Source organism: Athene noctua, chromosome 2 (genome assembly GCF_965140245.1).
Source record: "Athene noctua chromosome 2, bAthNoc1.hap1.1, whole genome shotgun sequence".
Taxonomy (NCBI): Eukaryota; Metazoa; Chordata; class Aves; order Strigiformes; family Strigidae; genus Athene; species Athene noctua.
Window position 1 is genome coordinate 168,924,085 of NC_134038.1, and position 16,489 is coordinate 168,940,573.

At 50.7% G+C, this 16,489-nt stretch overlaps 1 protein-coding gene across 1 annotated transcript in view; it reads left to right on the forward strand.

Annotated features, from left to right (window-relative positions):
- Nucleotides 1–16,489, forward strand: part of LOC141956727 (hydrocephalus-inducing protein homolog) — a 121,431-nt gene that overhangs the window by 58,264 nt on the left and 46,678 nt on the right. The window contains 4 exon segments of the mRNA XM_074897529.1: nt 1,546–1,717; nt 6,175–6,274; nt 10,721–10,839; nt 12,801–13,024. Of these exon segments, the coding sequence (XP_074753630.1) occupies nt 1,546–1,717; nt 6,175–6,274; nt 10,721–10,839; nt 12,801–13,024 (615 nt within the window).

The window sequence follows — 16,489 nt, forward strand, 5'->3', positions numbered from 1 at the left end:
AAGCAACCAGGCTTCCCCACAGTTCACTTCAACCTGATTCATTTCCAATTACATTTGATCTCATGCCAGTTTATGTCCTGAGTCTGACCAGGACGTTCTGTTCTTCCTCCTTGCAATCCCAGGGGTGGTCATAGCTCCAAGGCCACTGTCCTGCTGCCAGAGAAGCTTTAGAGATCTCAGAGCAGAGAGGACTTTTTCCATGAGAGGAGGCAGTGCAGGACCCTGCTCTGGGCTGTGACCCCAGAAGACCTGGATCCTTAGGTGGTGTATCCAGGGGTTTGCTGTGTCTCCCTCCTGTAGGACTTTCTGGGATGTAATGGTGGAATTATTGTCCGCTGATGGAGGTTGAGCTGGGGGTTGCTCATCGGTGGCGGGAAGCCCTCCTCACGCGCAGAGCTGTAGGTCAGCCGTGGAGAAACATTCCCCACTGCACTCCAGGGGGGGCGAGCCAAAGCAAGTGCTTTTGGTGCTGGTGCCAGCCTTTGCCCCAGGCTCTGTCTGTGTACAGCTAGTAACATCCGTGACCGTATTTCCGTTGGAACTGTATTTGAATTTAGCTGGGTGATGATTGCTATCCTGGTTTTACTACATTGCCTTGATCTGCTGCTACACATGGAGCCTTCCACTCATCCCCCCAGAGTTGTCACCTGCTGGTTCTTCATGGCCGGGGACTGGAGTGTGCAGAGGGGACAGCGATATGCCAGCTAGGAAGCAACTGCTCTGTAGCAGTGCTCCCTTATCTCTTGGTTGTGATCTTTAAACTCTAGAATGATTTCCGCTACAGCTGCCAAGTAAGGGAGAGATGAACTGCGTCATAGCCCTACAGAGATGGCCAAAAAGAGGAAAAAGATAAGGTGGTTCAAGGCCAGACGCAAGGGTTTGGATTCAGAGATGCTGGTCCAGACTTCTTTAGTGGGTGATGCCAGGAAAAGTGCCTTCCCCTCTCAGGGCCTCTGTTTCCATGCACATATAGACATTGGTGTCACCGAAGTGATGCAATGCCTGAATTCATTGGTTTGCTTTTACAGTGCTCTGGGATCCTCTGGTGAGAAGTGGTATAGGGCCAGAGAGCACATTTAGCTTGCTTACCCCTGCAGGTCCAAAGGGGAAGGAAAAAGGAGTGATGCCAGTAGCCTGCAGCTGAAACCCAGCTGTGTCTCCCCCTGCCAGTGAAGCCCTGCAGTGGGTGCTCCTTCGTCTTGATCTGGCTCCCCCAGGCAGCTCTGTGGTAGGAAAAGCCAGTTGGGGTGGTCGGTGGATTCTCCATCAGTTGTGGCAGAGGCTTTGAGCCAGGAGGCTCTCGAGGGCTGCTGGCTTTCAGAAACCTCTTCTGAGCTTGTAAGCGTGGAGTAAACCTGCGTGCCGTGGTGGCGGCCAGCAAGTGATAATCTGACCCATGGGGGACCCCGTGGCTTGGGGTCAGCCCCTCGCTGAGCTGCTGCTGATCCTCCCCGAGCGCTTTGCTGCCCCTGCGCTCACACAAGTCTCTGCAAATATGTTGCTCATTAAATTATCTGCTTGGTTTGTCTCTCCCCGTGGCTGCAGGCTGCAGAGGTGGAAAGGGGGCAAGATGGATCGTTGTCTGAGGGAGTGCAGGGTGGACTCTGCTCTTGGAGAACGCCTTCCCCTTCTCTCCCGCCCCTTCCAGAACCAGCGGGCAAAAGTGCAAGGAGACTCCATGCTTTTCTCCGACGATGTGTTCAGCCTTGAGCCAATGGTAAGTGATAGCTGAGAACCTCCCTTCCTTCTCCTCCCTGGCTGAGGTCACTTGGCAGGTCCCTGTGTCAGCTGGCTTGATGGGCCAAGAGATAACACCAGGTTTCTAGGGAGGCTGCGAGAGCTTGTTGGAAAAAGCATCTCTGTGGGCTCCTGGCAGAGCGAGAGGCTGCCTAAAGCTGAGCTCTGCTGCAAGGGCTATAAATTAAGGGCGCTTGGTAAGTGTCCTTACACTGTTGAGAGCCATCGATAACGATGAGTGAGGGCACAGCTTACACATAGTGTGTGGGGATTAACAAAGGACATTAGAGCGCTCTCAGTTCACATATTGACCTGAGGAATGAAATGATCCTCTGTGGAAAGGAGGCCAAGTTCAACCCAAGTTTGATCAGAGAGATACCAATCTCTTCATATAATCTGGACGGGTACCACGGCTCAATATCCTTTCCAGTGTCATCTGTGAGCCTGGACACAAGGCTGGCGGGTTTAAACGGACTTCCTGAGTTTCATGGCGCATAGGTACAGACATTTTATTGCCTCTTCTGTTTATGCAAGCAAAACCCCATATCCTGCAATCGGCCAGATCCCTGGTTCTGAGTATTTGCATGGTCTGAGATGAAGAATGCCCACTGTCCGAGCAATGTAAAATCCCTTTTCATCTTGGAGTAAATCCTAGGATAATCTCAACCTCTTCTTCCTTTTAAAATAGGTGAAACTAATTTTTTTTTTTTTTTTTTCAAGGAAGGGGATCATCTCCTCTTCTTAGTTGTTCCTATATCCCATATAAGGCTGAGAGCCACCAATGTTGGCACAGCGGCAGTTTCACACCACTGTAGCTGACAGCAGCATGATGTGACCAAGAGATTGTGTCGGAGCAGTGGGAATGTTGTAGAGAGAGGGAGCTGATCAGCTGAGCATTAAGACCAGCCTGTGGTGTGTCAGAGCTGATTTTGGAGTGTGCCGCAGGGCTCCTGCTGCTTTACAGTCAGACTGTCTCTACAAGTAGCTTAACCTGCTCTTAAGCTCCTGAATGCTTTGAGGTGAGGTCCAGAAGTCTGGCTGCCCACAGCGCCGAGTCCTGGCGCTCCATGTAGTGACATACGGACATAAAGTGTAGCCTGGCCTCAAGTCTCGAGGGGAAACCTTTCCTGAATGGAATGTTACACAGGTTGCTCTAGGACTGACTATAAGTGGGCTACCACATGAGTCTCTCCCCTTCTGTTTTGTCCAGCATTATCAACCTTTTGATTTCCATGAATTCCATTATTGATGGAACAATCAATTTCACATTCACTTTTGCTCATGCCTGTCTTTCCCCCTGGCATATGGGTGTCTTTACATCAAATGGTAGTAAGCATTTTCTACTTTTATTAAATGTAGAATCTAAAACTCTACTGCTGCTGGCTTCCACAACCTTCTTTGCGGTGACAGCCCTGTAACTTTTAGCCTGGACAGACACCCTTCGTGCACTGCCATGTAAATCTGCTGGAGAGGCCCCCCAGAGATGGGACCTTATGTCAGTGGACCGTTAGCTGCCAGTATTTTCAGGTGCTGCAGTCTGTAGAAGCTGCAGCAGGTCACTTCAGTCTGTATAGGGTTTACTCGCTGATGGAAATAACAGAAAAGAGGAGGTGTGATTTTGGAATTACCATGTGGATGAGAACATTCTGAGCAGTTGCCCAAGCTTGTGGGAAACAAGCTGATACGCAGCTCTGACTTTCTGAGCACATCTCAAATTTGGTTTATTTTTGCATCTACACATGATGTGTCAGCAGGGGCAGCTGTGGTAGAGGCCCAGGTGGCTCCCAAGGGACAAAGTCCTTGCTGTTTGCTGCATCCTCCCTGCCCCAGCTTGTCTGTAAGTCCCATTGGAGACCTGTGGGAGCTGACTCCTTGGAAATGGCAACCAGAGGAGAGGGAGGACGAGGACTTACTGCTACACTGACCTTGACAAGTCCTCACTGTCCTGTCCTTGCCTGGTAGTGACTCCTCAGTGCCACGTGTGAACTCTGGGCTGATGGAGGTGGTCGACAACATGTCCAGGTTACGAAGGTGCTACTGTTGATCCAGAGGTTGGGCCAGGAGGTGACAGTGGTGTTTGTTGCTGCAAACCTGCACCTCAGCTGGGGAACCAAGCTGGTCCCCATCCACATGAGAAGCTACTGCAGAGCACTTTGTTTTTTGGCGGAAGGCACCATCTCCAGTGGGAGCTGTGGTCCATCCCACAGTTCCCTGTGGGCTCTGTTATTTATGGAAAGAGGCAGATGTTAGCTGTGGCACTGCCTTTCTCCTAAGTGCCCTGAGCTGAGAGGATGCACTTTGAGTGTCATTTTAGTACTTCTGTTGCCAGCTCTGTCTTGTTTTCTTTGACTGCTTTGAGTGTGATTTCCTTCCATGGATTGCCTTCCCCCTCTGCAAAGCAAAGCAGGTGATTTGACCAGCAGTTGGTGGTGCCTGGCTTTTCAAGACCAGCTTTTTCTGACTCCGACTGGTGGAGATCTAGCAGATCCTCATTATTTAGGGGCTGAGGGAGGAGAGATAGGATCTGCCATGTATTTACGGTTGGGCTCTTGCAGAGAGATCACTTGTGTAGCTGTGAGTCCCGGTGTGCCATCCCCTCCTGTATCACCGTGCTTTATGCTGTAGCAAAGCCAGGGTAGGACAGCAGGAGTGGTGGTGCTGTACCATCGTACATCCACCGTCTGTATTTTATGCCACCTGCCAGTTGCAGCCTGTCTGAGGCCAGAAGTGTTTCAGCCAGAAGTGTTGCAATACCATGTTCACAGCACTGCATAGTTTTACATCTGTCCTGGTTACCATCCACGGTGGCTCTCCATGCTCTGACTCCGCTGCCCTCCTATAGAGAACACGTCGCCCAGGCACGGGGCTCGCTCCTGAGGTGCCCCGAGGCTCGGACGCGTGTAGCAGTAGCCTGCAAGGGTGGGTAATGAAGCATTTCCTTCCAAGCAGCAGTTCTTTTTTCCCCTGTGGGGTAGCAGGAATGCAAGGAACCTCTTCAACAGCCCATTTTCATTTCCCAGGAGAAATAACTCACAGTATTTTCTGTGAGTTATTTCACAGTTCTTCCCTCTGTTCTGTTGACTCTGAGCAGGCTGTGCCTTAGGGAATTCTTTGCAGCTGCAGCCCAATAACTCACCATGTCATAGCTCTTCCATTGTTGTGGGGGCTGTCCTTTGAGCTATAAGGGCTAATTCGATGGGAAGTATTATAGTTACTTAATATTTATGCTGCAGGAGTGCCAGAGGCTCCACTCCGTTCAAGGCTCTTCTGGACAAAGCAGCGAGGATACCCAGCAGCATGCAGAATCAAAGCCTCGCTTTGCTGATAGAAAAAGAACTCTGTTCGTCTCCTTCTATAAGCTGATATTTTCCTTCCTTTGTCGAGTGTTATCACAGTTGTCAGAGGTGCCTCTATTTATGTCAACAAACACACAAGGAACATTGGTAATGCTAGGGGTTCAGGGGATGTAAGTGGTGTCTCACTTGCAAGAAGTGAGAGCCTTTAGAACCCAGGCATGCCTCCGAAACTGTGCGACAAGGCTCCCTGGGACTGAGCGCCAGTGCCAGGACTCTCTGGGCGAGAAGCAGAGAGAGAAGACCCCGAGGAAGCAGCAGAGAGCTGCAGACACACTGGTAGCATGGCCCAGACTTAAATCCCTGAGCAAGAGCATGACACGGAAAAGAGCCTGTTGGTTGAAAGAGGTGTGGAGCTGTAAGCAAATCCCATCTCTTCTTCTCTGAGCCTGTGTTCAGGGACACAGGAGCGTGTGCACCTCGCAGAGAGAAACAGGGTGCATCTGTCTCTCAACTCCTTTCCCAGATCATCCGTCAGCTGGAGGAGCCTGCGTGCTGGCTGGCTGCTCACGGCTCGGGGCAGAAGCAGCCGCCAGCAGGCAGGAGCCTGTTCTTCTATCCCCAGGCAGGAGGGCTCGTTCTGCTTGGTGCTGCGTGCCCCACTCACCGCAGTACATTAAATACTTAGGGGCATGTACAGGTGAAGGGTATAAGAGGCAGCACCTTTGTAACTAAGAATGGGAAATTCTCTTTGATTTGTTAAATCTCTCCTGACCTGAGTAAAAGTCGTCATGTAGCCATAGTGCTACAGAGATACATGGGAAGGTTTGGAGGTGAGAGGGACCTTTTTCTTAAACTGGCTGGCACCTCTGGAGAAATCCTACTGGATTCACTGGAGCGTGAGCCAGTTTGGTGGCTTCATTATAGCCCTAATTTAACAAAATGCCTCTACCAGATGCCAGTAAAGGTAAGAGACTTAGAAAGTTCTTTTGAAGCTGCTTCCAAACCCCCCTAAATTTTGTTGATAAGTGTTGCTTGTTCCCTGCTCTTCACTGATGCTCTACATAAAGGCTACAGGGCTGTGGTTGAAAACAAGAAATGTGACATTTGAAGCTAAGTGGTTTGCTGTCTTCTTCTGTTTCAGGAGGGAGATATCTGGCCAAATTCTTCAGCTGAAGTTAACGTGATCTTTAGACCCCGAGAAGCCAGAGTCTATCAACAAACGGTCTACTGCGACATCTCAGGTACGGCTCCTTTCTCCTGCTTCTGTTCCCCACCGTGGAGGCGCAAGTAGTCTTGCAGCCCCCTCGGTTCTCGTCTAGTTGGTAGGAAGGGTCAGTGGTCAGCAGGGTGCTGGCACGTGCCCACTGCCCCTGCGGTTTCCAGGTGGTCTCCTGTCCAAGGCCAGCCCTCAGGATGTGTGGCTACAAGCCTGGGTCACTGATCCCAGAACAACCAAGGCAGTGAAGGGATAAGTTCTCATGCCGTGAGTTTGCCAGCATTTGCTCTGCTGCCAGGTGCCTGTAGAGGCCAAAGAGCTCCAGAGCTAAACAGCTTCAGTGGGCGAGCACCACGTCCCTGTAGACCATTTGCCTCCACGAGGAGTCTTTATTACACGGATGCATCATCAGACTCCTGAGGCGGTAGGAGCTGAGTTACAAATGTGCTTCCAGAGCCTGGATCCCCTCTCACTACCCCGACACTGCCAGACCTTGGGTGGCTGAGCCCTGCTGAGCGCGGGCTGTCTGCAGAAGGACACCTCTGGCCAGCACGTGAGAATTGTCACCTTGTGGCTCTGAGTCTGTGGTGCCTCCGGGTACGCTGCGCAGGGCTTGCTGTGCTCGGCGGGGTGAGCGCCCTCCCTGGAAATCAGAGTCCGAGCAGTCTGCTAGGCAAGCTTTATGCTCATCCTGTCTGACAGAAGTGCCATCGCGTCTTTTGCTGGGAGCAGTTATCTCTGGCCCACGTGAGCTGCACCTTCTGTGCCCTGGGAGAGGTGATGGCCTTGCTGTGCTAGCACGGGGCAGGGAGTGCCTGCAGCAGGCTGCGGGGTTCGGGTCACCTCATCCTTCCTCTCTGTCTCTGCGTGGTGCTGCTTAAGGTGTTTTTCAAGACTGGGAGAGTGCTGTCAGGCTTCCATCCAGGGAATGTGATGGTTTTTCCCCGTCTGAGAGGAAGAGGTGTGAGGCCCGTGGTCCTCCAGCAGCCAGGTGCCTGTTCTGGAGTGTGCTGAAGTCACTAACCCAGCTGCTTTGTCGCTTTACTTACTGCCCTAAGCTGGGGGATACAAATGTCACAAAACAGCTTTTTATTTATACTGTAATTGTGCAGGGTTTACTTGGCAAATGCCCCCTACAGTCATTACCCAGGGCTTGTGTTCACAAAGTGTCTTCCTGCTTCCCAGCTGCAGCTGCTAGAGCTGTGGAAGGAAAGGATCGATTTAAAAAGTTGCGCCTGAGGGATTCCTCGCTCAGTGCTGTGCTTCTGGCTCTGGGATTTTTGCTCTTGTGATGGGGGTGTCCATCATTTTGCTGCAGGCATCTCCAGGGGTTGTGCCAGGAGAGCGTTTTTGTTGCAGAGAAATAGGAAGACTACTTACATGCAACCCTTGAGCTGGTCTGAGAGTTACAGGAAACAGAGATGAGCAAATGATCTGTTTAGAAAGAGAAGCCTGCTCTTGAAAAGGTCCTGATGGACCCTTGGGAGAACTGAACTCCCCCACTGGCTCCTTGGAAGAGAACCTCAAGGAGGTCATTGAAATGATGCACCTAGCCCCCTCCCTTACAAACCAGAGCTGACCCCCTGTATTATCAGGGTGGAAACTGTCCCAGAGTCAAGGTCCCTGAGTGCAAGAAGAGTTTAAAGAAGAGAACAGTGATCTTTAACTAGAGAGTCAGTTACCTTTGCTTCTTGATTCCTCTAAGAAGCGTGACTGCCTTCCTCATGCACTGGCATGCCAGTCACAACGCCTTTGGAGGATGGTTTGCAGAGGGTGTGTGTCCCTTGCTGGGAACGCTTGGGAGCTTTTCCCAGTGCAGCCCCATGAGTTGTGCAGCTGGATCTCATGCCCCTCTGGAAAGGGGCTTTGCTGGCCTCCACTTTTTTGCAGGTGCCTCCTTGAATTGCCAAGCAGATGCTTCTGCATGCAGTGATTTACAGAACTAATCAGCACTGTGCAACTTGCCAAGCTGGCAGTTAAGAAGTGGTTTGAAATTTGCCCTCGTCAAATATTGAATCTCAAAATGAACTTTCTTAGTTATTCATGCAAATAAAGCTGTGGCTCTTGAGTGCTGGAAGGAAGCATATAGGGGGGTGCTCTGACACCTAAAATTCAGTTTTAGGTTTGTCTGCACACAGAACTGAACTGGGTTACACCTTGCAAGACCCTTTCTTAAGCCACTCCTGCAGGGAGCAGCAGAATCCCACGTGATGATCAGTCCCTTAGCTTGTGACAGAACTGTCCTGCATCATGTAACACTATTGATGTGGTCAGATGAGAATCATGTTCAAAACCAGTCACAAGGGACGGGGACAGTCTGTGAGCAAGCAACTGAGTGTCAGAAAGCAGCAGAAGTTAAGGCCTTTGGCAGCAGAGCCCCGTGCTGTTGGGCCACCTAGACCCCTATTTATTTGGAAGCGAGGCAGCAGCGCCACCCTGTGCACCTTGTGACCCGCCGCTGTGTTATTCCTGCTGAGATCCCAGTGCTCGCTCCACAGCACCAGGGGTGGGTTTGGGACTGAGGACAAGGCTGTAGCCCCTCCATGCCCTTGGCCTGTGTGCTCGGGGACGTGTTCCGGTGGGAGCGTCCCAGGGCCACAGCCCAGCTGTAGCCAGGCCTTGGGCAAAGGCTGGATGCTCCTGGAAGCCCCAGGGAGCAGGAGGACATACTCTCTCTTTTTCCCTCTCAGCTCTCCTGAATGCTGCCTGCAGTTGAGTCTGCTCCTCCTCCTTTGGGAAAAGCCCGCTCTGTGGTTCACCTGGAAGGAGGAAGAGCAACATTTCTGGTATTTCCTAAAGTTTTAAGTTCAGCGTAGGGGTAGAAGAAAGGATGGTTTCCAGAGACCACCTGGAGAGGGTGAGGGCCTGCTGCAGAAGGGGAAGAACCGCCACTGATTTTTTGATTGCAGTGGCCAGGGAATGTGTGTCTCAGCATGATCATGGACAAAAGCTTGTCACTTGGAAATCTTTGCCATTACCTAAGAGCTTTGATTATTTAGACCTCGAGTTTTTAATGAAAATTAAGCCACATGTGATGCAAGGTGGAGTGATCTTCTGACAGGTAGCACCCAGTACTGCCTCTCTTATGGTGTCTGGGAAATAGAAATACACAGCCTTCCAATTAATGCCTGAGCTGTGCAACCTGTCATCTCTGCTGTCAGCTGGGCTTTGTCTGGAACCACTTGAAAAATGTTGAATTCGACAAAAGCTCCCACGCTCTTCCTTTCTGGCTTGGACATTATCAAAGGTCCTCATTCCACGGTTGCAAGATCAGAAAGTCAGCAATCACTGAAAGGGCTGTTCCCAGGGAGAGTTTTTTCAAGTTGTGATCGAGTCACTGTGTTGTCCCACCTGGGCTGCTCTTTGCAATAGGAAGTAGTTTTGGACATTCTGGAACAACTATGCAGCAGATTAAAAAAAAAAAAAAAATCAAAAAAAAAAATCCACCTTCAATCCCTAATTTTTAATGAATGGTGAGCATTACACAAAAGGAGAGAGGAATATTTCTGCACAAAAGCTACACTGAAGGTTAGATACAACTTCTGGGCCTTTCTTTTCCCCTTGTGCTACTTGCTTTCTGTGCAGAGTAGGATGGGATGGCAGGGAGACCCAAGCCCAAATTGGAGCCAGGGTTCAGGCACTTGAGGCTGCTGCAGTGGTTCAGAACAGCCTTCGGACTGCAGGATCCCACCCTGTCATCTTAGCATCTTCTTATGGAAGAAAGTGATCATCTTAGAGTTTAGCTATAAGCCTTGCCGTCTCGGTTCCCTTTGCAGCAAGGGCTGTGTGTATTAGCAGTATGTTCATGGCTTCTCTGACCTCAGCAGTGAGGTTTTCCATACCTGTTCAGCATGCCTCAGGTAAGGTGTCTTTACAAAGCTGAGCTCTCGGTATCATGGTGGGCACAGGCAAGTGCTGCTCTCTGGAGATCACAAAGCCCTGTCGTATTTAGGTGCCGCTGCAGGAGGTGAGCCCTGGAGCCCCAGGCATGGAGCTGTGTGTCAGTGCTGAGATGCTCTGCCTGCTCTAGGCAGCTCTCAGACGTGCACAGCGCTGTTAGCAGGGAGCTTCGCCTTGCCTGGGCTCGTACTTGTCGGCTCCTGTGCTCTTGTCTCCGATTGCATCAGTACAGATGGCATATTTAGATCTTCAGTTCTGTTTCATGAGCTTTGTGCCTTCACTGAATGGATTTCAGAGCTCATCTAAGAACACGGGAAGAAATTCAGATTGTGTTTTAAACTCAGCATCGCTAACTGATGGCTAAATGAGAAACCAGCCCGTGGCGTTGGTTAGAAATTAGAAGCCAGCCCCAAGGCATATCTCCTGAGGGCAGGGAAGAGTCCTGTGTCTCCTCCTGGAGCACCTAGAGCTGTTCCCATCCAGGCCAGAGTCAGGGAGGAGCACTGAGGCAGCCTGGACAGTCCGGGATAACAGAGGCAATTACTGTACTGAAGTGGAAATCTCTCCGCAGGCCGTGAGACCAGGCTGCCCCTGCGCATCAAAGGGGAAGGCGTAGGGCCTCGGCTCCGCTTCAGCTGTGAGCAGCTGGACATTGGGAAGGTGTTTGTTGGATTAAACCACAGCTATGAGGTGAGTAGTCGGGATTCTGAGGGGCTGGGGGGGATCGTGATGGCTCCCGGGGCAGCAGTGAGCCTCGTGGGCCTGTGGGATTTCTGGCAACTCGGGTCATTGTCAGCAGGGACTGTTTGACATACTAGTCAAGTCTGGGGGCTTTCCCAGAATCTGGATACTTCTGATGGGATCTGAAAGGTGCCTATGTTGTTTGTGAAGTCTTAATCCGTGCTTTTTGGCAACCTTCCTTGGGGATCAGCTGGGAGGCTTCATGTGAAAAAATACCCCCTTGACAGATGAAAGCAACACTGGGACAAAAAGATAAATATTCAGAGGCTTTTGTTTCAGCCCTGGATGCAATGCACCTTTGTACTCGGGCTGTTAAAAAGCAGCTGGAACAAATGAACTGAGTTTGAGCTCCAGGCCATTGCAGCCAGCTTTCGGGTCAGTGCGTGCTGCCGGTCCTGGAAGCTGGAGGAAATCTGTCCAGCCTCTGGCTCAGAGCTGGGTCTGGCCGCGGAACTGGGAGTGCTTCCCCTTGCTGACCAGTCTCTCGCCGCTCTTCAGATTTGCTGCATCTCTATGAAGAGCAAAGCATTTCTGGAGATGAGGCAAAGGAACTTTCTACGTATTTGCCTCCCCCTGCCAATGGTGTCTTCTGCAAAAAAACGAGATAGGGCAACTGAAAGAGGTAGGAAATGAGGCAATACTTTCAAAAGCTTGACTGGGCAGGGAAGGATGCATTAAGGTGTTTTCTTACCAAAATATTGTGCTCTCTATGCATTTTTAATGGTGATACTTTATTGATTATCTTTTTATTATTTTCATTACTTGAGAAAATGTGACTAAGTAGATGATACTGCTAGTGCTGTGCTGACTGAAGGTAAACCTCAGCTCAGCACAGGATCCCTGAGTGCAATTTGTAACTGAGGTGTAAAAGACGTGAGAGGAGAGAGTAGTTTCCAGGTTAGCCTTGCAGAGCTTGAATACGTGAATATCTTTAACAGCAGCTGCAAAATTAAAAAATGCTTCTGTCTCAATTTTTCTACCAGGTTTTACAAGGACAAAACTTAGGGAAAAGAAATCCAAAGCAGATAGTTAATTCCATGGAAATGGCAGGATTTGACCCTGCAGCAATCAGAAACTTTACTGCTTTGCTTTGGGTGGGTGTGTTGGTGACTGGCAGCACCTGTGGGCATTGCTCGCCCAACGTGAGAAGAGCTGAATCTCAACAAGTGCTGCGGGATTATGTCACTTGTTTGAGGCAGTAGATCTCTCGAGTGTTCAACAAAATACGGCTTAGTTTTAAATTTGTAGTTTATTCTGATAATAGTAAAGTCTTAGGTGGTGGCTGTGAATGTTTAGGAAAGAGAAATTCTTTGGAGTAGACGGAGCTGCTGTGCACCGCACGCTCATCCTTTCCTGACACGTCTGTCTGAGCAAAGACTAAGAAAGTCTCCCATTAAAGACAAAATAAGAATCCTAAATGACATACCGTAGGAGAGCTGGGGAGTGCTTCTGAAGTTGGTGATAGTGCTGCCCTGAGGTGTCTTCTCCATGCAGTAAACTTGTTGGCTGCAATGTGTTGTGCCCTCGGCAGGATCGAACTCGTCGGGAGCAGAATCAGCTGTGTGATGATTCACTAGTAAAGCTGCAAGTGCCCTTCATTGCTCTTAGGGACAGGTCTGAATCGCCTTGGTGATGCTGAGCGGCTCCTCTGCGCTGCAAGTCGAAGTGGGTTGCTCTGTGTCAGTGGAATAAATCTCGAGTGACTGTGTCTGTGAAGCTGTCACTGCTTTGCATGAAAAACCCAAAGGCAGAGCTTGTCCTGTTGCATTTTGTTTGGCTTCTGCCAAGCAGCAGGACACAGCATCTTCTGCATTTTACAGAAGTTAATTGGTTAATCAGAAAACAAATCAGCCTTCTGTAAGAAAGGAAGATTCCTTATGTATTTCCCTTATGCTTTCTTGCTGCTGCAGGTGGTCCTGTTTAACAAAGGAGCCATCGACGCTGCCTTCAACTTGGTCCCTCCAGCTACAGCTCTGGGCTCCTGCTTCACCTTCCTCCCCCAGGAGGGCATCATTTCTCCAGACGGGCTCCAGGTCGTCCGGATCTCCTTCAGTTCCACCGTCCTGGGGAAGTTCACAGAAGAATTCAGCTTCAGTGTGACTGGATCCCCTGAGCCTGTGACCTTGACGATCAGGTGAGGAGGGTTATAGGAGCTTGGTGTATGCATCTGTAGCTGTTGGGTAATCATCTCCCACCTACCTCATTTTAGGATGAAACAGAGAAAAAAAGGTGTTGTCTAAGGTCTTAGTCTTGGCTTGGATCCTAGCATCCTCACGCTAAGAGTCAAGGCTTTTTAACCTTGACTCCAGTCTGAACATTGCAGTTGCAGCAGCAAATGAAGCGTAATTATCTGCAAGAGGAAATCATAGAATTGTAGAATAGTTTGTGTTGGAAGGGACCTTTAAAGATCATTTAGTCCAACGCCTCTGCAATGCGCAGGGACATCATCATCTCGATCAGGTTGTTCAGAGCCCCGTCCAGGCTGACCTTGGATGTTTCCAGGGATGGGGCATCTACCACTGCTCTGGGCACCCTGTGCCAGTGTCTCACCACCCTCACTGTAAAAATTTTTTCCTTTATATCTAGTCTGAATCTTCCCTCTTTAAGTTTGAAACCATTACCCCTTGTCCTATCGTGACAGGCCCTACTAAAAACCCAGTCAAAATCTTTCTTACCAGCCCCCCTGAAGTACTGGAAGGCCACAGTAAGGTCTCCCCGGAGCCTTCTTCAGGCTGAACAACCCCAACTCTCTGGGCCTGTCCTCGCAGGAAAGGCGTGCCATCCCTCTGATCACTCTGGTGGCTTCCTGTGGCCCCGCTCCAACAGGTCCATGTCTTCCGTGTGCTGAGGAGCCCAGAGCTGGACACAGCCCTGCGGTCTCACCAGAGTGGAGCAGAGGGGCAGGATCAGCTCCCTCGAGCTGCTGCCACCTGTGACCATGCCTCCTGTGCCCGTTTATCTTTCAAAGTCTTGGGTTCCTCTGGGAAGCAGCTTTGCCTTCATGGTTTGGGCGAGTGGCTCTGTGACTTTGCAGGACGCTGTTTGCACAGAATTTGGCAGCAGCAGGTTCCAACACGTGTCTGTGTGAGAGCCCCGGGGCTTTAAGTGACTACCTGTGCTGGAAAACAATTTGCCTGGAGGCTGTACAGGAAAGGTGTGGAGATGCCTGCTGCCCAGTCCGGGTACCCAGGAGCTGGAGTGACTCCTTCCTACATGTAGCTCATTCCCCCTTGGGCAACGTCAGACAGCGGGATGGCATCAGCTTTGGGCAGTAGCTGGTCTGGGCCACCCCCCTGAACACACAGCACGGCCAGCAGGGCTTTGGGGATGGGCCAGCCTGGGTGGCTGCAGCCAGAGGCAGTGTTTTTAAAATCCTCTGTTAATAATCCATCCCAAATGGGCAGCAGCAGCCTCAGCATCACCTCTCATGCTCACGGGTTGGGACAGGCAGTCCTCTTGTGCAGCCAGCGCTGTGGTGGTGCCTCCTCTCTGCAGCCAGAGCAGTGCTGACGGGGCAGACGGGGAGCTCTGCGGCTGGTGCCAGGGCAAGAAATAATCCTCACCAAGCAAAAGGGAGAAGGTGGTAAAAATCTGATGATAGGAGAGGCAAAGCTCACTTGTCAGGACCGCAGCAGCATGCAGACTTGTCCCAGCTGGTCTTTAACCGCGGGCTGGTGGGATGACGTGGTGTAGGCAGGAAAGCTGGTGCTGGGAGCCCTGGAGCTGTGGGGCTGGCTGTGCCTCCTCGGCAACCAGCCTCCTGGGCTGCTGCTGCTGGGAGGCTCTAGACAAAGGCAGTAAAGCAATGGGAGGACTCTGCGGTCGACTTTACCAATAAAATGAGGGAAATGGATAAAAAAGAACAGAAAGGTTATTACTTTGCAAGAGAAGAGTGGTGAATAGGTCTGTTGAGCTCAGTAGAGAAAGAATTACATTGGCTTTGTGTTTGGAGGGAAAGTGCTGCTTTTTTTTGGAAATCAAAAGGGAACATTTCACAATCAAATAATTTATTCTCCTCTGTTCCTCCCCCAAACTGGTCACAGGGTGTTATTGCATGAGCAGCTTTCTCCTTGAGCAAGGGCAGGTTTTGCTGGTAAGGATGCATTTATTCCTTGGATACTGCTTGGACAGTGCCCGCTGCCTCTGCCTCACAGTGGCCTTGCTCCTGGGGAAGGAAGGAAGGAGCTGTCAGAGGGACGGTTGTGTTTTGGCTTCCCCACAGCCAAATGAAGTGGTCCTTTTTTGCCCAGTGATGCCCTGATTCTCAGTGCCCATCATGCCCTCCTCTTCTCTGTGGCCACTCTCTGCCCTGTTTGGCCAGCACTCCCCTGGGCTCAGTGTAGACCTTCTGTCTCAGTGAAAGAGGATTGCTGGTCCTTTTTTATTTATTTCTTCCCCATCCTTGTACTCCTCCTCCCTGAATGGTGGCTCCCATGCAGCCCATCTGATGGCAGCCCAGCACACCCGCCTGCTCCCATGCAGCTGTCTCTCAGCAGCAATTCCCATTGCAGTCCTCTCCTCCCTGAGATGGCATCTGCCTCCTTGAGCAATGTCTTGCTTTTCAAGGATCCCTCTCCAGCCCTTCTGTCATTCTCCAGCCCCACAGCTCAAACTGTTTGTTTTCAAATGCCCTTGAGATGTCCACCCACCAGGTCCAGCTGAGCCTCCCTCTTCGGAAGGTTTTGTGCACTGGATTTCATCCTCCATGGAGAAAAGCTTCTGGTTCTTTCGAACAGAGGAAAGCTGGCTGGTGGGACACTGGGATGCAAAGGAAGGAACGGGGATGAGAGTTAAAGCAGTTCCATTCCCACCTTGTGTTGTTATTCTTCCTGCTCTGCCAGGACCCTGATCTCCCTTCACACATGCATTACTTAATGCTACTGTAAAACACAGTTGTCAAAACCACTGCCTATTCCCCCCTTCTCTTGCAAGCTGTACTGTTACCAGCTCTGGGTTGGCTCCTTGCCTGAGCCTTCTGGGCAGTCATTCCAGTTTAACTTCCCAGAGCACAGATTCGGTGCACTCAGGAGAAGGGGCAGTCATTTCCCCACTTGCTTGGCAAGGCTCATCCTTGGCAGTTTCCTTATGTCATCCCCAGTCGTGGCTGGTTTGGAGGTATTTTTCCATCATCTCCTGGCAAATGCTGTGATGGAAAGCATATCTGCTCCCTTTGCTCCCTCTGGAGTAAGCTGTTAGAGCTTGGGAGGTCAAGTCTGGTTATGTGAGGTCCCTGGAGAGGGAACTTCGCCATCAGCAGGGGTTTGGTACCAGGCTTATTCTTAGGAGCTGATTCAACTGCAAGAATCTAGAAGTAGCGTTGGATTGAAACTCCTGAAAGTCAGTTTTTGAGTGCTCTTTGACTATGCGGTCAGAAGGTGTCAAGACCATAGGTGATTACTCGTTACATGGAAACCAACCTTACGAGGTGCTGGATGCTTGTTTCCTTGGTGTTTGGAAAGGGATGCTGGAAATGGGACAGCAGGGATGGACGCAGGTCCCTCCCGCGGGCTGCTGGGGTCTGTTCATGTGCAGAACCTGTGGATAATGACAGTGGCAGTCCTGTGAGTAAAATGAGAAGGCACTGTTCACTGTGGCCCTT